Below are 21,241 nucleotides of genomic sequence, written 5' to 3' on the forward strand. Positions count from 1 at the left end.
TACACAGCACATAGGATTATTTGCTATGTAGGGTGCTGTTTTAATTCGTTTCTATCAAACACTCGCTGCTCACAGAATCAAACTACACCCACAACCAGACCACAGCAAAGGGCCGCTCAGGAAGCAAAAGGAAACACAAGAATAAGGAAACTTTGATTTTCAAACTGTCCTTTTACAAACACAAGTTGTAATAAATGGATTAGCTACATAATCACAAACAACTTTCACAACAGGCCCTTGGGCTTACTTAACTGGCTCATAACCATCTGTGGCACAGGACAACATACCTGCAACAGTGAATACAAAATGAGTGCACACAGAAATGTCACCAACACTGGCTAAAATATAACACAATAAAAGAGGAGCTGAGGAAAAAAGGCATGCAAACACCACCTAGCAAACTGCTGATTGCCATGACCCTGCTGTTGCTGTTGACTTGCTGCAGTTGCCTCAGAACTAGAACAAGGACAGGGAATGACCAAATGGCTTTGCAACACGGAAATGTAATACTTTGGTCAAGGACAACAGAAGGTGAATGAGTATCTGCAGCTGCAGGAAAAATCCTATCAAGTACAGAACACCAAAGCAAAGAGGGAGGGAGGAGATGGAGAGAGAGGGAAAGGCTGTGCTCACACAGCCTGGATAAAGAAGAAAATCTGAATGTGGAGGAGTAGGGGACAGTAGGAAAGACAACAGGAAGGTAGCATTACATATCTAATGCTTCTGGAAAAGGGAAGAGTCAAGATGAAGCTGAATTTCACCAGTGGTCATAAGGGAAACACAGGTGGAAAGCAGGTGAGCATCAAAACCAGCTCCTACTGCAAGAGCAACCTGAAGGAACTTGAAGAAAACAAAAGTGGCTTAGGATCATACAGTGAGCAACTTCACATATTACAGAACTGTAGGAGACAAGGAAGCTACCACAGCGTGAATTAAATATGACTTCTAACCAGAGGAGCTACACAGCAGTGAGGTGCTTTGTTTTGTCAGAGACTGTAATCCCCGAATTCAACTACATGGGTCTCCATAGCCTGAAACAGGTCTGAAATTCTCCCTTATTCAGCAGAAGGATAAATAAGCTTATGGCAGGGGAGCTTTATCTAATGGCAATGCTGCCACCACGTGGATGTGTTTCCTGCCTGCTCAGAAAATCCTTCTAGACAGATGCTGACATAACTCATATTTACAGCATGATTCAAACCCGCGGATGCTCAGAGAAATGATGAACAAACACTATTGTTAATTTATCATCATCACTACTGGCTGTGAATAATAATTACTAAACACTACGCTTTTTATTTTAGCAACTTTTCACATAGTTTGCTTTGCTCTTAAAACATGCATGTCCAATAAAATTAATTTAACCACCCGTGAGGGAACAAGATTCAGTTGCATCCACCTACCCTCATTCTTTTCAGTGTTTTCAATGTAGGCTGATCATTAATCATCAGAGCATACTAAAAAAGTGATAAAACCCCTGAGAAATAAACTTTTTGCTCCCCTGCTCCTGTTATGATTGGAACAACATCAGATGACACGGTCACTTCATGTTACGCTCTTATATTTGGCCATTTCGAAATCTAACAGTTGATAGGGACTTCCAGGTAACAGGGAATAGGGCTGTAACCTGAACTGCATGAGCAGCTTCAATGCAAACTCTACAGATCACATCGGGCAAGAGCCTTCTCTAGTATCTCACAAAATGTTAACAGTCATTGCAATGCAATGAAATCAGACCACTAGGAAAGCACTGCTGACAAGCAAACACACAAGCATAAACAGCCATCTAGGTATGGATTAAATTTAAGCCACATATGGCAAAACGTTGCCAACAGCTGGTGCTATAAAACGATAAGGCCGGAATGCAGTGTAAAGTTTGCACATCCAGGTAGCAATCAGCAGTCTGAGCTGCGGGTTCGGTACACACACACACACACACTACCTTCCCAACCAGAACCTGAAGCTGCTCGTAATCCACCAGTGCAACCCACCAGTGCTCTCTCCCCCAGGCCCACCACCCTGCCCCCCTTGCTGGTGCTTGTTTTACCTCGCACTTGCCACGGAGACCTGTCTCCTGCAGCCGGGACCAGATGCTCTGGATCCTCCCCGCATGCTCTGGGTGGCTGTTTGTGTTTCCACAGGTACACTGATGTTTCAGCATCAAGGTGTCATAGACAAGGCCTGCAGCAGAAGTTATAGAATTACTCTAAGTGAATGAAACTATTTTGCCAGATATATGGAAGAAAAAAAAACCTCCTTTTTTCCCCCCTTTTGGTCTACAGCACTCTGCATTCACCTGAATACTCACATGTCTCACCAGGAGCCATAGAGCTCTAAGAGATGACAGTCCAAGGTGCCAGAAAAGGAGATGGGCAGCTGCTTTGAAACAGAACCAAGCCTGCAGCGATCCCCTCCTTTAGAAATCTCAACAGATACGGAAAAGAAATGAGTCACCACCATCACTTCAGGCCGAGGTTGTGAGAGTGACAGAAGGAGGTGACAAATGACAGCATCTGTACGGGTGCAGAGTGCCAGAGCTGGAACACGATTTAAAAGGGGGTTGACTTACAACTCATCCGCTGGGTACTTTAATAATTGCTGCTAAAATGACTCTAGGGTTTGGGATTAAAAACAAGAAGGAAGAAGTCATTAGCAGGCACTGTGTTTCATAACATAAGTAAGTGCTGAAGTCTTCGCATCAACGTTATTTGACAACACGCTAATTAAGACTGTTAGAACACACTTGGGCATAATTATTCAGCACGATATGCAGGTATTTAGCTAAATCCCCTTTGCACTGCAACTATTTATGGCATGACAGCAGTGTGGGAGACTGCTCCATGCTCTGGAGCTGCCCGGGCGCAGTTTTGGAACAGGAGCTGCAATTTCACTGCCAGTGTTTCACAGAACAAAGCCAGCTGTTCTTTCACAGCTATGCACTCCTGGTGACACAACATTTTTCTTCCCTTATGCAAAGAGACACAGTGAAATGCTTCAATCTACCTCTCCCTTCAGCCAGGCATTGATCCTCCTAAATCCCACTGGAGCATGCCTATGCTGGGCCCAGCAGCGTCAAGGCAGCTTGCAAGGCCTACCTGAGCCAGCCTCAGGTGAGCAGCTGAAGTACTGATAAACAGCAAAATCTGCAGCTGCAAGGAGTTCAAAGAGGCCTCTGAGTACACACAGGGCATGAAACCCCAGCTAGCGGGCCTGACCGGAGCAGGAACTGCACCTTCTGACTGAGTGCAGGCATGTTCTGCCATTGCAAAACTTGGCCTCTGAGGCAAACTCTGGCACTGACACTCAGCTATTGTGCTTCAGGGAAGGTACCTGGCAGCTCCTTGCTTGGTTGTAGGTGAGTGCAAAGGGAAAACAACACAAGCCATCCAGTTCTAGGAAGTGAACAGAGTGCTGGTGAATTGATGGGCTCTGGGTTAGCCAAAGTTCAGCTAAATAAGTTTGTGCTGCGGTGCTCTGTAAAGGGCTCCCCTGTTTGATTCATCATCTAACACCATCAGGAGCTGTTGGGCTAAGCCAAGCACTGCAGTGCCGTCCGAGGAGAAAGTGAAGACCAACAGTAAGGCTAACTGTCCTTGAAACCCCTCCAGTTTATTTAGACCAGTGTGAGGTCTGTAACTGCTTAATTCATTAATTAATGAAGTCATCTTCAGGGGTTGCCAGGCACTTTGAGCACATATTTGCTATCCAAAAGGTCTCCAAGTAGGTATCTTCCAGGATCACAGGAGACACACTGGGTTTGGGTAAAGTGCTGATACTAAACAAATGAAAGCAGTTCTGTCATCTCTGGCTTCCAGACACATCTACAGGGACTCTGACTGCATGCTACACATTTAAAGCAAAAGAGTGCATGTGTATGTATTAAACATACATATTCAGACTGAACGAACCTGGAGTTTAAGCAAAAAGAAGCATGAGCAGCAAGTAATTCGCTGCTGACTTGCCTGTGTACACCCCTGACTCACTCAGAGCAGAATCATCCTGCTGTTGGGGTCAGCAGCACCAGGATGGCAACTTCTCAAGGCAGTGACATGTGCATTCCCTTGCCAGAGGCAGGCTGTACTGCAGCACAGCAGGAATACACAGAAGTCTTGCCAGTGCTCAGCTACTGGTAAATGACAGAACAACAAGTCCAACTGGAATCCTCCACTAGAGATGTTCTTGCTAACACTGCCCAAAGCGTAACTTGTTACAGAGCAAGTGAACTTGAGGATCTACTCGTAGCTCGAAAGCTTTAAAGTCAACTGTTTAGAACAAGAAATGGGCAAAAATATTGTCATGTGTAATCAAGAGTTTCTACTGTTAATGACTGGATGGAAAAACAAGTAAAAAATACCAAAGCAAATCATTCCAGCAGTGAGGACAGCACACAGAGAAGCCTGAAACTAAACACAAGAAGACAGAACAAGTGGGGCATTCTGTGGATGGCCAAAGAAAAGGGCAAGAGGAAAGCATGCTGCCTGGAGAACAGGTGAGAAAGTGCACCAGGAATTCACTCATATAAATTGAGAAAGTAAGACACAACACAGGAACATGCAGAACTAGAAGCTGGAAAGGACATTCTATCCTGTAGCTAAGCCTGAGGCTAATTCAGTATCTCGCCCTTAGAATCTGAGGAAGAATCAAGCATTTCCAAGCAGCTACAAGTAGTTTTTTAAGCAGTCTTTTGTTTGCCTCCTGGGCTCCCACACTGTTGTTCTGGCAAATCTTTTTGCTTCTCGGGAACTGGTCACAACCTGACAGTGAATTATACTGACTGCACTGGGCAGTTGGAGAGGGGGGTCCAACGCTATTTAAATCCTAAGTATGAGGATGTGTGCTGCAATTTGTGTTTCTTTTTAAAGGCATCTTTCCCGAGTTCCTAAGCTTTAAATAGTAACTTCTGTAATACCATCAGGATGTAACCCTAGCTATGCAAGCAAAGCAATGTCTAGCCAGATCAGTGGCTTCTGTCTTGTTCCCTGTTTTGTGCCTGGGTAATGCTGGCAGGGCAGAATCCAACACAGATCAAACCAGTGATAAAAACCAATGAAAATCCAGATTTTTGCATTGATCTTACACTCTTCTGTCACTGTGCTGAATCCCTCCAGAGCAGCAGAGTTGTGAGTGGCCTCCCAGGTTATTTTGGAGAAGCTTGATGTCAGCACAGAACCAGGTGGTGGCGTTTATCAGCTCACCTTACTTTGTGCCACAGTGATGAGAGCAAACACAAGTACCTGTGGGCTTGATCCCCAGACACACAAACCAGCACCTCTTTATCCACATCTGCAAACGCAGGTGTGTTTAAAATCCATGTGTATGTCTAAAATGGATTCTACTAACTGGGCCTATTAAACACGAGATAGAAAAAGGAGTTCAAGGAAAAGGTTTTGGAAAACATGGTGGTAGGATGCCTACTCATCCCTAGTTCTGAAGTTAATAAAACTGCAGCACTACAGCAGAGTTTATATAGTTTGGATGAGCTGTAAAGTTTCTCCAAAGATTCACTGATAACACCAGTCAGTCACCTCACAGTGGAGAGAAGGGAACTGTTCCAGGTTACTTATAGTGGCTGCGGACACTCAGATGAAGACATATACACAAAGGAAAACATAGTAATATAAGCTTAAGACATTTAATTACATTGGTTGTTATGCGTTAAAGGAAGTGATGTCGGAAGCAATGCTCTTTCAGACATAGACATGACAGCCACTTTTAAAGGTCAGCACTACAGTACCAACTTGCAGAACAAACATACGGTTTGAGGTTCAGATAATTATATCACTCTGCACAGAAGAGAATAAATGCCTTCATCAGAAATGAAAAATACTTTAAAGCAGAACATCAGAATAATTTGTGGTACCGTTTTCACAGGAGATCAGAGAATGGATAATTGGAGCTATGCAAATTAATGGCCCAACCTGAGAAGCCTTATTGAAGTGTGTAGAACACTGCACACAGAAGTACTCATTAAAATCAGGGGGCTACCCATGCTAGTGAGGGCAAGTTCAACAACTAACTTGCTTTCATATTCTGCTATGAAGGAAAATCTAATGTCATGCTTCAGGACACAAAACAAACTGCTTGAAGAAGTCAGGGAGGGCACTGTTTTCACTTTCATGTGCACATCATGTCTGAGTAGTACATCATGCTGCTGTTTTCCTTTACCTTTGAAGTCTCAGGTACTACCCACCGACAGGGACAGGAAAACAAATTACATATAAAAAACAGAATTACAAGCTATCTGGTCCTACTTCTGTCCAGAGAAAGCATTAGCTCTTTCTATACAGTACTCTGAACGCAGAAGAGATGAACTATCCCTTTGTTTGTTGGACAATAACTGATCTGTAGGAGCCACATTTGTGTCTAGAGCAATGATTCTGGCTTCATTAGGGCCACTGAAAGAGGCTTGTTTTGACACCCCTCTCACCAAGCGATCACAAGTATTCAAATCTTCACTTCTCCAAAATCCAAAGCACATAATTGCGTTAGAATCAGTCTCTAAAGCAGCCACTTATCAAACAGATGGGTTCTCCTAGTGAAAAAGAAGCCTGATGCACTTCAGCATCGCTTGCTTTGAAAAATCCCCAAGGCTTTCATTTCCTGCCTTTCAAATAAAAGTTCAATCCCAGCGATTAAGCTTTAGTATCCACCTCCAAAAACAGTCACTGATAGACTACAGACTGCTTCAGGAAAACAGAACCGGCCTCAGCAGTGCACACATGCTCAACATTTGAGATATCTGCCTTTCCTTTCTGTGCTGGCATGCTCAGAGTAGTAGGCTCTTTTTTTCCTGCCACCGTAAGCAAATACCGCTGGTTAATTAAACGAGTCCTTTGCCTGGGTAAGAATGCATGTGGGGAATACAGTAACTCTGGTTGTCTGAAAGATCTCTCCTTGGGAATTAGAAAGGGAAGGAAACAAGAGATTTCCAGCCTGAGTGTGGGGAGGGCTTCCAGTTTACTAATGCCTGCAAGTGCCAAGAACCACCTTCACTCTTGGCAGCAGTTAATTGTGCTTTTCCTCCTCCATCCATCTATCCTAAGTGAAGAGATGTGCATGAGATGCAAGGCAGTGGAAAAATCAAGGCCTTGGAGTCTGGATAAATGCCATAAAAAGGAAGTTTAACTATACATTGTTCATGTCATTGCCACTGGTTTAAATACATGTACAATGCTATATAAAAGCAATGCAGGCTCTTATTGTAGACTATAACTTTTCCTACAAGGAAAATAAATCGTAACATTCTAACAGTCTCCATCCAATGCAGCACCCTTCTCCAGACCCCTATCCTTACTGTTACATTCTTATGTAATTTAAATGAAATTCAGAGGCACGTATCTGAGTGAAACATACGTCCTCTGGTGGGAAATGTTGCTGTATATTCAGTCTTGTGCATGATTGACAAGGCAACTTCAGTACTGGAGGAGGAGAAGGGAAGAAAGAGAAGAAGGAATAATCACTTACAGTAGGGCTGTGCTTCCATTTGTTTTCAAAGCAGCAAAGTTTGGGCCTAAGAGTGTTAGCTGCTCAAGTTTCATCTTGGTTTGACTGCGAGCTGGAGGATTACCCTTCTTTTATACTCTTAGCAAAAGCCAAGAGCTAGAATAATCTTGGTGCTGTAACTGGCTACACTGGAAACATAGTCTTGTTAAGATTCAAAGTTTAAATATTAGCAGCAGATGGAGACTTGAAAGGCTGATTTGCAAAAATTAGATACTACCTGGTCTTCTAGAGAGCTGATTGCACGTGCTGCCCACCCAGCAATTAACAGCTACAGAACAAAGTCAGCTTTAATGCATCACTATCACCATGCCATCAGTATCTAATTCACAGTGCTGATCTTAACGATGGAAAAAAGAGTGGGTTAAATAAGATTAAATGGATAGATCATGGGTTGCCCTTACTGCAGCATTTTTTTCTCCTTCCCTTGGGGCGCATTATCACGTGGCAAAATGTTCATTCACAAAATAAGAGCTTGACATCCTGGGAAGAAGGCAGAACCTTCAAAATGAGGTTGCCTAATTACCTAACGTGGACCCCCGACGAGTTGCACATGATTTACTTTTATCTCTTATGAACAGACAGAAAAGATTTTGATGGGAAAAAAGGCACTCGTAAGCCCTCCCTGATTTAGATCTCGAATCTTTGTGGGGAGACTTACAGCTTTTATTTTTTGCATTTCTGATTCTTGAGAGACAAGTACAGAATCGCACTCGTCATTTTTGTTTTGAGATGAAGACTGAACAGGTATGAAAACGCTCTTCGTTCTGTTTCTTCACAGTGACATCTTGGAATGACCAACTCGCCTCACTGCTCCTAACCCGCAGGCTCAGACTCCCAGGCAGAGTGCTGTGGAAGGAGGGGTAGTCTGGCACAAAGCCTGAACTGGATAACTTATGGCATGAGATTATGCAGGGACTGGAGAAGGTGCAGAAAATACAGCCGACAGATACTGCATTTGGCACGCCATCCTTTTTCAATAACACTGCCTCTCTCCTCCTTGCATCTAAATCAGCTTTGGCACAGTGTATGACTTGTCCTCTATTTCTTTGGAGATTCATAATTAAAGTACTATGCTATATTTCTATCGATTTTTGCAGACTATTTTCTGTCTGGACTACAGGGTGTCTGTCCCTCAAGGTCCCTTAGGATGACCAATCACACATCCTCAAAGATGACAGGATATTATGGAGCCCACAGACAGCTGAGACTCAGCCCTTAGACAGACGGCCTCGCAGGGACACGGGGCAGAAAAACACAACGTGAAGCAGAAGAGCTACCAAAGCCCCACTGATTGGTTTCCAGTGCCCTCCAACATTACCTGTAGTGAACCTTGGCTTAGTGGGTGGCTCCTGTACAGACATAGGGAAGGTAGCTGAGGCGGGTGAGGACTGTGCACGGGACAGGGGCCGATGGCCTCCAAAGGAGACGGGCATGCCAGCTGCCTCCAGCGATGCCTGGTAGTTTCTCAGCTGGTGAATGCGCTGCTGCTCCAACAGGAGGGCTTGCTGTAGGGAAGAGAAGCAGATAGCTACTGAAGGTAGACTCACAAAAGGTCCGGCATCAGCAGCATGTCTCACGTCATGTTTATTTATCCTTACTAGAGAAATGAGGCCTACATGTGATTGCATAAATCTAGGAAATTGCTTTGCACAAGCACGGCTGGCAGTGGCATCAACCGCTCAAGGCAGCACCGTTATGAAGACAGTGCTCCTCAGTTTGGGACTGGAGATGTCTCTGAGCTGCAGGCAGTGACATGTGGGGCCCACAAGCCGGCCCCGCAGTGCCAGGGAGACAGCAGCAAGCAGCTCAATGCAAACGTCTACACAGAGCAAGCGATTTGCACCTGATTCAGACATTGCAACAGCAAGTTGGCACCAGTCTGCCTTCCCTAGCCAAGGGCTGTGGATTTACTCCGAAAGCGACACGCTGGCAGCGCTTCAGCAATCTGTTTTTGGCTGCAAGGGCTGTGCAGGGGTTACACAAGGCTCAAGGTACAGTCAGGAACGAAGGACTGCAAAGACAAGCTCAGCACTTCAGGTCCCTCCAGAGAATTGTAACTTTCTCACTCATTAATGCTACCACAAACAGTGTTTTCTGGGAGACTGCCATGTAATTGGGAGGTAAGGCTACGCTACATGGTTACTGGACTTACTGCTTCTAATCCCAAGCCTCTGGTCTTTCCCATCAAAAGGGAGCGAACCTGTGATGTCAGGGATTTGCAGTGCTGAAGAAGGAATACCCTCCAAAAAAACCTTTGACACTCCAACCCTTATCCAGCCCTTCTCTGCAGTTGTCAGTTTGTTCTAGAATGTAAGAGTCATAAAACAAACTCCTCTGCTAGGATGCCTCGCATGAGCGCATTCTCTGCTAGTATTTAGTGCTCAGAAGATGTTAAGGGTAGTCACAAAAAGCCAAGTCCCAGATGGTCGCTGTGATAATATGAGGATTTACTTTGTAAAACGATTGCACTGCTTTCTTGCAAGGCTTCTTCCCACCCCCCTCTGTCCTCTCACAAACATCAAGTCCTGTCCTCTCTGTAGACTGCACGCAGATACTCGTAGGGATACGTCTGCAAGCACAAGCCGTATATGTCCAACTAATTTAGTACTAACTTTTCCATTCTCTACACCAAAAGGGAAGTTTGGTCCCAATATGATGATTACAATCCACCATTCAAAGGCTGGGAAAATCTTGAAGCTATTTTTTAGGAATTTGGGTCAGTTGTACCAATAACCAGCAGATTTCTGACACCCACTCAGAGCAGATGTAAGTATCTGCGATGTGAGGGCTGGCTATCATCTTGACTTTCATCCACACTAGCATACATAGATTCAACCTGTCCCTCCAGATGCTGCTAAACAACTCAACTCCAGGAGCCCCCCACTCATTCTGAGCTCACCTGGCGGAAGAGCAGCTCCTGCTCAGCCTGCCTCTGCCCAGACTCCAGCTCCTGCTGCGGCTCAGCTTCCTCCTCATCGCTCTCGATGGGTTCTTGCTTCACCTGCACCATATTAGCCAGCCCTGGGACCTCCTTTTGGCTTGAGACTCTGTCGCTGTATGGCTCCTCCAAAAGGGCTTGGTGTTCTCGAAGCTCTTCTTCTGTCTCCTCCGGGTGGCTTTCATGCTGGCGAGCTGGCTCGTTGGGTTTTGATATTATCTGGAAACATCCAGGAGGTTAATTGATAGTAAAATGTAACTCACTGCAGGTCAAGTTGACTGTGCTCTCCTGAAAAAGCCAGCTTCATGAAAAGAGAGATCATGAACTACAGCTACTACCTTACAAACAAGGTCTAAAACAAAATAAGGTCAGTTTAGTCTCAACATTAAGTGCTATCAAGGAAATACTATGTCCTGAGGGCACTAAACTTACAGCACCTTTACAGAAACCAACTGGAAGAAGAGCAACATTCTAATCAGACCTTCCTAACAAGAGGTAGCGAGCTTCTCCAAACGTGCCTGCTAAAACAGAGGGAACAATGTAATTTTCACTGTAATTCAACAAGCTTAAGCCTTTTCAAATAGATCAATGAGGTGAAATTCTGGTCCCAAACCGCCCATGACTTTTATTTGGAGCAAAAATGTATGTGTACTATTTTTAAACCTAGCAGAGGTAAATAGATTAATGTCCTTTCTTTTAAACTGTTCAGACTGTACTTGTTTCATAAGCTTATAAAAAAAATGCTGAACTTTGAAAGCTTGTCAGGGCAGAGCTTTAATAGGGATTAGGTCATTGGTATGAAAAGCAATATTGATTTTAAATCTAATAAAGCTAAATCAAAACACAGTTATTGAACACATGCAGGAGTGACTACTTAAAAGTAACTCACTCTTTGAAGACCAGTGACTCAAATCTGAAACTAAGCCTTTCTCCCTAAATGTAAGAAGAGAAGCTCTGCCATATAACTTCAGCAAATCTATTCAAAGAAGATTTAGGCATAAAAAGGCCGTATTAAGGATTAATTGCCTGAAAGTATCACACTAAGGACAGCAAGAAACTGTTCGTAACTACAGCAGAGGGTGTCACAGAACCGGGGTTCAAAACTTCCCTTATCATCGGAGCACTGTAAGGATGAGGATGCAGGGCTAGAGCTTTCTAGCACTTGCAGATTGCCAAGTTTTGTATCTCTCAGCTCCTGAAAGAAGCATAATATGCAGAAGGGCCTTATTCTGCTTAGCTTAAGGCAAGATCCTGTAGGGTTTAGCTGAACCCCCAGTGCATATGGTGGGTGTAGTCCATCCATCCTAGTTACAATGAGCCAATAATCTTGTACTGGTCAATAACTGGTTGCACAGCTGCTGCTGGCAAGAGTGAGCTTCCACAGGGTCCTCTATGAGAGTCAATAACTGCTTGAAGAGATGGAAGGATGCTGGACATTTAGGGCCCTTTACATTGAGAAAAAAGCAGGAATGCATGGAGTTCTACATCTTGGCGTGGGCCCAGAGTTGGTCAAGAAAAGCAGGCAAACCAAGATGGGTGCTTATGTAATAGGTAGGCTGCTGAAGACTTCCTGATTAGACAGAAGTAGGTGAGGGCTACTTCGAAGTGCTGGTGGAACGTGACACCATGGTGGAATTCAAGACCCAAAAGAGTAGGAAGGATGGCAAAGAGCAGGACCATAGCCCTGAATTTCAGAAGAACAGACTTTAGCCTCTTCAGATACTTGCTCGGAGTAGCTCCATGGCTATGGCAAAGGCAGCTGAAGGCCAGCATGGATGAGCAGAGATCTCCAACCTGAACTTGACACAAGCAGGCAGTATATAAGAGTGGAAGGAGGATAGCTGACCCACAAGAAAAGAAGAGTGCTGCTACATGATCTTCCCTGGATGATGCTAGGAAACCCAAAGTTGATCTGGCATTAAATCTAGCAAGGGATACAATGGGAAACAGGCAAAAGGAAGATAAAGGAACATGTGGGCCCACTCCAAAGAGAACAAGGGACCTGGTCACATGGAAAAGGGCACAATACTCAATGCCTTCTTTACCACTAAGAATGGCCTCCAGGTATCACACACCCCTGATACCTGTGGGGAAGTCTTGGAAGAAACCAGTTGACAAAGATCAGGCTTAGGCAGTATTTAAACTAGACAGGCCTACCAAGCCTGGTGTGTTTCACTCACAGATGACAGAATAAGAGGCACTGGACAGAAAGTAAAGCATATGAATTTTCTTTTGAACACTAGAGAACTCCTTATTTATTTTTTTACCATGAATGTGGTCAAACACTGGAACGGACTGCCCAGAATAGTTGTGGAGGTCTCCATCCTTGGAGATGCTGCAAATTGGATGTGGCCTTGCGCAAGCTATTCTAACTGACCCTCCTTGGAGCAGACAATCCCAAGAGGAGCCTGCAAATCTACATTAGTTTTTATCATAACTTCTTAAGGATTTTTGTGGGTTCTTCCCCAGAAACCTTCATCTCTCCAGTTCCATGACTGTTTATGCACAATACATAGCTAGACCACATTAAGCTAAAGGTAGCTCTTCAATCAGTTTTCTTTAAGCTCACCAAGGCTTGATGAATATAATCTGGTTTAAAGGTAATTTAATCACCATAAATCACCACTGACTTTTTTTTCTGCTTGGATCGCGGCTCTCAGGCTTTGAAGTTGATACCTTTTCAACTTATGAACTACGCAAGGTGAGCAACTGCTGGTAAAAATAACTTACAATGTCATTGTCAAACCTAGAGGAAATGAGAAGCAGCGTAATTCCCTACAAGTTTAAAATTATTCAAATTCCATTAAAACATAATAATTTAATGGAAAGCACATTGTAAAATGCCACAATGCAGGCTGAAAGATCAAGTGGTCCATGACAAGGTCATTTCAAACGTTCTGTTTGCTGTCCTGGTATAAACTGAACCTGTTGGTACATCACTTGTTCTGCCTTCTGCAACCCAGTTCTGCAAAGAAAGCACTGCTATGAGCAGATTTCACATAATGCTGTGCATCCCAGGTCTATACAATGACTAAAAATGACTTGAAAATCCTCCTTTTTTCCTAATTCTAGGAAGACATGCTCATGTTAAAACCAAGACGTTAATTTAAGGAAAGCTATGGTAATCTAATGGGAACAAATATAAAGTTAAGAGAGCATTTAAAATGGTCACAAATCTATCTTAAATAGTAAACAATTACACAGTGAACCATAAATAACTCCTTCCCTTACTTAGCTCTTTTGTATCCTTTTGCAATGAGGTTATTCCTCTATTTTTAAACACCATCACCTCTGGCAATCGCACACTGTCAACATAAAACACAGTGAAAGGCACTGCCTCTCTGTCTTGGACAACTGTTTCTAACTAAAAGGGGCTCTGCTCTTTGTTAGAAGAATTTCAGTTGGCACCTGTTGTATCTGCTACATAGTTCTGTATCTACTGCTTCTTGATATCTTTTCTGACTCTGAAAGGCAGATGAAGAGCTCCTTGGGAAGTGAGTGCAGAGATGAAGTCTTTCAATGGGGCTCTATAGCAAAGCTTTCTATCTGAAATCCCTGATTAAACTGTGCACCTCTGAATCTTTCCCCTAGAAGACAAGCAGTAACAGAAGAAATTTCTTGTCCTAGGCAAATAAAAGGCTCTTTCAGAAATGAAATGAAAGGCTGTCACAGTGGGGCATGACTGTAGGTAAAACTTGAACATCTCAAGATCTCTTCCAATTTCTGTGTGCGCCAAAGGAACCTGCTGCTTCTCCAGTGTTTCTCCTCATTGTAGTTACTGAAAAGCATAGAAGAAGAATGAATTGCTGAGGGGAACTGCTTTCAAAAACCAGATTAACAACAGTGTTTTGGAATACGGCATACCTGCTAGAGGGAATACATCAATCATGTCCTTCAGAATACTCATGGCTGCCGGACAGACTGGTGTGCAAAGAACATGGGCTGGGTTTTGAAAGCACCACACACACCTTTGAACTTCAGGATAAACTGTCACAGTTCCATACAACTCATTCAGGGTAATCTACAGGTAGATCAAGCTTAAAGAGATCACGCTTGACACCGTGCCAAAAGCCCATTCCACTTTGCTAGATGAGTAGAGTTGGCCAACCTTGCAAAGATAGGAAGATGCTGAAAGGCACCAGATCAGAACAACACTACTGTTGGGAACAAGCCTGCTTATCCACTGCGTATCCAGTGGGATGGAACAGCCTCCCTGTCTGGGTAATGGGGACAAACAGTGGATGTTATCAGCCGGGACCTTACTCTTCTTCACTGCTAACATCAACCATGCAGAGGAAGAGAGAAGAGGAAACCTCCCTTTCCTTCCTCCGTAGATGAAAGAGGACACTCTGGGAAGAAAGAACAACTCTGGAGAACCAGAGAGGCAGCTCTGGTGAAAATGAGGAAAAGGAGAAGATGAAGCAACAGTAAGGGATAAGCTCATAAGAGATAATGCTCATAAGCATCCTATGCAAAAGAAAATGTTACTTGAGTTAAGGATATAGCTAGGAATTGAAAACTGAGAGGCAATGGAGCAACTACTGGCAGGAATGCTCAAGGAAAAGGGAAGCACCAGCAGGGAGGCAGAAGGCATCCTGCACATGGGCGAGATTTTGGAGGAGAAAATATATTGCTGAGGACTTGAATTAACCACTCAGAAACAGCAACACAAGCCCTCCTCTTCTGGCTATCAAGGCTGGCTCTTCCCACATGAGGCATCCCCTTAAAGAGTGGGAAAGTCTAGCTTTTAATTTTTATAGGCTAAAGAGAAACAAGAGGTGATAAGGAACAATGAGGAGAGGCAACACTGGGCACAGGCCGTGATGCAGGCAGCTGGCAGAATTTCCTGCAGCAGATGAAGCCAATAAAGATTTCTCTGTTTTCTTCTCCCCCCGCTTCAAGTGATGAGACAGCAAGAACACCAACTGCTGGAAGCAGCCTACCTGCTGGAAGGACCACGAGCCTGCTCGCCTCTGTGCCCTAAGTGAGAGGGGATGACTGAGCTACAACAAGCCAAACAGGGACTGTCTTGGGGAGTAATAGAAAGGGGAATGTGGCATCAGCAGATGTTTTTTCCCTCCCTTCTCCCAGACAATTAGAATTATGGAGTTGATTATACCAGGTGTGTCTACATATGGCCAAGCTTTGCAACAGCAACCCACAGAACAACGGCTCCTGGCGAAACCCCTTAATAGCATGTATGTAGCAACAGGCATGCTTCTAGAAGAAGATGAAAACTCCTTGTTACTTGATCCATCAGCCCGAAAGTCAATAGAAGAGAGTGCAGGGGGAAATTATTTGAGTGGTAAGGACTACTCCAAAACAGGTTTCCCTTAGACTTCCAATGGATAAAAGTCCCAGCTGAACGTTGTGCAATACAATCTACAGCATATTTTTTCCAATAGTACAAATTGAACATTATATATGAAAAAGAACTCCAGAAGTCACTTGAGGCTAAACAGCCAATGTGTTCCAAATAAGAAAAAAATCAGGAAATAGCAAGGTTAAATTCTAGGTGTTAGTAAAAACGTATCCACCCAATGCTGCTGCAGCACAGACAAGTCAAGGCACTGTAGTCTGGCATATATACATTGCCATATATATGCCACCGCTGGAGAAACACTGCTCTTTCCAGTGTGCTAAAAACGGGGTTTACCCAGGAGAACCATAATTTGACCACAGAAGCTCTGCGTTAATCTGCTTAACAGCACAATTCAGAACTAAAAGGGAGATTATCTGATCTATGAAAGCTTCGTGAATTATACACTCGGTGGACTAATGCCAAAACACTCATCTTCACTATAGAAAGGTAAAAAGTTGAGTCTTTTGGCACAGGATTTATGGAAATCTCACTTGCATATTTTTCTTCAGAAAGGGAATGGCTGTTTCAAGACCCATCATGCTGCAAAGCTATTCTTTTAACTCAAAACACCCAGAGAACACTGTCCTGCTTCTCCAGGCTCCCTGATGCCAACCTCCAATGACACAGAGATCCACGAGCATCACACTGCTTCTCCCTCTCACATAAAAAGACCAATTTACTGCACAGCAAAACAACAAATCCTCACCCCCGGCCAAGCTCCTCGGACCATGAAAAAAACCCCCACAAATATTCCCAGTGAATGTCTGAATGTTAAACATGCAAAAAAGATGGGAAACATGGGAACATTGTGTTGCTAGTGCAATTTAAGGTCATTTCTCCAGTGCACCCACGTTAATATACAGCTTTTTGCTTCTTTTCAGGCTTGTTTAGTATTTACTGTTCCAGGGTCTCGTGCCTCATTCAGATCAAAGGCTGCACAGAGCTCAGTTAAGAAGGAGTGATCCAATATCTCATCCAGAATCTTCTTTGCTGGACCAACCCCTGGCTCTGAAGAAGGAGCTGCTGAACTTCTGTATGGACTGGGGGCACAACCATCACTGGAGCACACGAGGGCCCTGCAGATGTTATTGGACTGGAACTCACAGCGACCTGACAGAGGGAAAGGAGCGGAGCTGCTCCATGCCACTCAACAAGCAGCTCAGGTAAAGCACAGGGCTCTGCAGCATCAGAGAAAGCCAGTTCTGCAGCAGCCCTTCACTCCTTCCAGCAATCCCTCATTGCTCTTGTCTGCCCTCCACTTGGGGGGTGGGTACGTGTGCTTTATTTTCCCTCCTCAAAGCAAACACAAATGTCCCCACCAGGTAACAACACGAACACTGGGTATGCAACCCTCATACTCCCCCCACTTGTCAAATTCCAGGTTACTGCTCCATAGCCTCAGGCACCAAGGCCTTTACAGCAGAATCCCCTGGGTGATTATTCTAAGTGGGGGCAGAACTACCTATTTTCCTTAGCTGCCCCTTTGGAAACAACAAGACTTGTTTTAGCTAAAATCTAATCTGATGTAGACACCAAACAGGGAAAGTTTAAGGCCAAAGCCTTAAAAAAATCCCAAGCTATTGCAAACAGTCTCACATTATTTACAGGAACTATAAACCCAACCCGAACAGACAGCGCTGTCAGTTCTGCTAATAATTAAAAGGCAGCAATCTATTACATTATTTTTAGTTGTGCCCTCACGCTCCTGCACACAAGGGCCTTAAAATATCCATGTGTCTGGGAAAAGTCTTCTTCCGTGTCAGCACTTGGATGCTGTCCCACGGGATAAATTTGCCACACACATACAGAGCGAGCACCGAAATGCTTTCAACTCACTGCTTCTATAAATCAAACACACGGAAACTGCCCGTGTGATGGGTTTTAACTACGCTCCCCCTGTAGATGTGCTGCATCCCCCAGGCTAACAAAGCTGAAATTCAGGCTTCTCGAACGGCACGCTCTGTAGCTTCTGGGAGGTCCGAGTGAAAGGCTGACTGAGCCCGGGAGGTACGTCACAACGAGCCTATGGACACTTCCAAGTGCTGGCAATGGAAATCCTGGAAAACTAAAACAAACAAACCACTGAACCGAAATGGACTTCCTAACAAAGAAACCCTACCTAGCGCCCCGAGCCCTAACGTTTGCTGCACGGAGCGTGCCAGGAGGGAGGGAAGGAAAACGTCTCCAGCGACAGCAGCTCCCAGCAGCCTGGTGTGCGGGGCCAAGCCGAGCCCAGGGCTGGCACAGGCAGTGCACAATGGCCACCATCCAGAAGTACACCATTGACGTCAGCAGCTTGTGTAACCATCCTGCCCTCAACTCCAGTCCGTAAACAGCACTTTGGGGGGCAGGGGGACTCTCTTTAAATCGTCGCTTTCTCCTCACTGGAAACTCGTTTTCTGCTATTCCCTTTTTTCACCCAGATCTCAGTAGTTCTGTTTTCTCATATGACAGAACAGTGAAAACATTTGGAGAACTCTCCGCCATAAATTAAACTGCAGCAACCCCAGAAGGTATATGTCCACTGTCTGACTTGTCCTCCTGAGCCACAAGCCTACCTGTGAGCTTGTTTGGTAAAGAAAGGCAAGACTTCCCGCACCAACAAAAGAGCCAGAAAAAATATCACACTGCTTATGAAGTGTTTCCCCCTTCCCTTGAAGCTTTTTATCACTGTGTAAGTCAATCAACAGACTTTGTCTTCTGACAATATCTCAGCTAGGGCCAGCTGGCACGGCTCTGGTCATCGGATCTCACCCTTAGAAAGCTAGCTTTACCTTCTGATGGGCTAAAACACCAAGACAGCCTTTATCTTTTTACATCCATGCCTGAGCAATCACCCTAGAGCAGCTCTGTTTGAGCTTTAGCTTTAGTTTGGGATACCACAAAATCACGAAAAAGAGGCTCAAGGATGCAGGCCAATTGGTTACAGAGTCAGATACGACATACGTTACAACACAAGAAACCATCAGAACACTGGCTTCTGCTGGAGTCGATGCCATATGAGGAAGAGAGCCTTTAAAAGTGTTGTGCCTACCTTGTTGATGTGCAGTTGCTGTTGCTGGAATTGCTGTTTGTGTTTCTCCAAGAACTGCTGGTGCTGCTGCTGGATCACTAACTGCTGGAGGGCCTGGGCGTTCTGGGGAAGGGGAGCAGACTGCGTGCGCCCCAGTGGGCGATGCTGCCGGAGTTTGTGTATTGAAGGGGAGACCCGTTCTCCACCAACCAGAGACTGTGCGTGGAGGGGCAGTCCTGAAAGATACCAGTCTGAAGATAATATGGAGGAAAAAACAGCAGAGAAGAAAAAAAAGGAAGAAGAAAGGAAGGGAGAAAACGGCTGTTGAGTAACGCTGATGGTGACAACGATTTATAACGTTAAAACCAGCCACCTCACCACTTACTGCTGCAGTATCCTTAAAAGAGAACAGATTACAATTAATGACCACTGGATGGAATCTTAAATTCTTTGCTTGCCTGTTTTACTCAGCAACCCTCGACAATATTTCATCCTTAAATTCAGCAACATTTTATGGACCCTTCCGTCACTCAGTGCGTGACATCAGTTAGACGCACAGTGGTGGCTTTGAGGAGAAGATGAAGTCTAACGACTTGCCTTGATACAGCGAGTAATCCCAGCTTCATTTCAAGGACAGCATCAGGCCTTGCTGCCGCCCTGCAGCACGCAGCAACTCTACCTTACAGGATGTTCTCAGACGTGCTGAAGGATGACGGCTGATGATGGAGCTGGTTCTCTTTCTAGATCATGAAGGGAAGCCCTCGGCTGTGCTACAACTGCTCTGTAGAAATGACTAAGGATGAAGACATTCGTGCGATAAACTGCTGACCATGTTTGCTTTGGAAACACATGAACGCACTTCAGGAATCTGAGAGCCATGAGGTTTCATTATTTCTTTAGAAACAGGGTAATTTAGAGGATAAAGCATTAAAAAGATTTCCACCACTGTCCTGTATATTCATGCTAATAACTTCACTAAAACACAAGGCTACTTTGGGATGTCATGGGTTACTCATATGCCCCCGGGCAATTTGGGTGTCTCCTGGATGACTACCATGTGAAACCTACCCGAGCTCTTCTAAAGTTATATCTGCAGGAACTGTCTTGAAGCTTCTTTTTTCAGCTGTTCTTGGTAAGCCAGTTCTTGCTCTGCTCTCTTAAGACATACCTTCACATGCTTCTTAGAAAGCTGGGATGTGAAAACACACCCAACACAAAGCCAAACCCAAGGGTGGAGTTGCTGAGGGTAAGCCTTTGCAAGCTACACCCTGGGACTGAAAGTCATAACTAGAGTGAATGGTCGCCTCCCCAGTGTGGATAGGGCTGCACATACTTTTGGGGAAGAAAGTACCTCATTGTACAGAACAGTAAAAACTGTTCAAATAGTAACATGCAAAAAAAATGAGACTTGGTTCTAGGCTTGGAGGGGTAGAAAAAAAAGAGCAAAGCTGCACAGAAGTCTGCAGCCAGCTGAATGAAGCAGTTCAGAAACACCTGCAAGCTCCTGGCCCAGGACAATGCCTCCTTGTCCCGTTAATTTACAGAACTGCCCTACCTGGAGGAAACCAATTCATTTAGAGGCCTCTTTTGTTGGGCCAGTTAACCCTTTGCTTTTCTGAAGAGAATCATTAAAAAGAGTATCTTATTTTATAACTATGTGTGTGCATATATGCAAAGTCCAAGTTAGATGGTTGAGGAAGGGATCCTACATGTCTCTAGAGGACATCTTGGAAAACTACTTGTCTCCAAGTGAATGACCAAAATCCTCTTGGCAAAGGTTTCCAAGCAAGGCACACTGATCCTGCTTGGTATATACATATCAACGTGACAGACACGACCCAGAGTAATCTGGTGCAGGAGCAATGCCAGATCTAAGGAGCTCTGCTCTAGTGGGGGATGCAATCGCACTGCCTGGATTCTATTACCACTTTCTACTCAAGGTGAACCGCTTATCATGCTCCAGCTAAAATCCAGAAATTAGATTTGCAAAATGAGTACCGAACTCATAAAATCAGCACACCACTGTCCAGCAGGGACTCTTTGCTTCCCCAAATCCCCACGTCTAACTGCATGGAGCCAGCATGCTGCGTGCAGGATTAATTTTGCAGTAGTCAGGAGACCATCTCCACAGCTGAAGGCTACCAACAGAATACTAATAACTCCACTTTGCTTCCGAGGAAGTTGTAAGTACTAACTGTATTCTGGCAGCCAGTCCACTTAGGGCTTTCGAGACCATGTGTTAGCTTGCTCTGTTTCAGTTGCTGCATCTGGAGCGTGTGCTTCTTGCTGTTGCTCTGCTGTAGAGTGACTATTTCTCCTCAGTGTCAGTTTGTTACAAGTTGTACTTGCTCTAAAAACACCACACACTGCAGGTGGACCAGAAGGAATACACATAATAGACTGTAAACAGATGGAAGCTTTGAGA

General features: G+C 44.5%; 1 protein-coding gene across 8 annotated transcripts in view; it reads right to left on the bottom strand.

The window, feature by feature from the left end:
* HDAC4 (histone deacetylase 4) overlaps positions 1–21,241 on the bottom strand; it is a 194,254-nt gene that overhangs the window by 37,188 nt on the left and 135,825 nt on the right. For 5 of the 8 annotated variants that reach the window (XM_072341103.1, XM_072341108.1, XM_072341102.1 and 2 more), the window contains 4 exons: positions 18,838–19,067; positions 10,403–10,660; positions 8,822–9,008; positions 2,048–2,181 (listed from right to left, as the gene is read on the bottom strand). In XM_072341103.1, coding sequence (XP_072197204.1) covers positions 2,048–2,181; positions 8,822–9,008; positions 10,403–10,660; positions 18,838–19,067 — 809 coding nt within the window. The remainder of the gene's footprint in view (positions 1–2,047; positions 2,182–8,821; positions 9,009–10,402; positions 10,661–18,837; positions 19,068–21,241) is intronic. The other 3 variants (XM_072341105.1, XM_072341104.1, XM_072341106.1) reach the window with 1 other exon arrangement.

The sequence above is a fragment of the Excalfactoria chinensis genome, chromosome 7 (assembly GCF_039878825.1).
Source record: "Excalfactoria chinensis isolate bCotChi1 chromosome 7, bCotChi1.hap2, whole genome shotgun sequence".
Classification (NCBI taxonomy): domain Eukaryota; kingdom Metazoa; phylum Chordata; class Aves; order Galliformes; family Phasianidae; genus Excalfactoria; species Excalfactoria chinensis.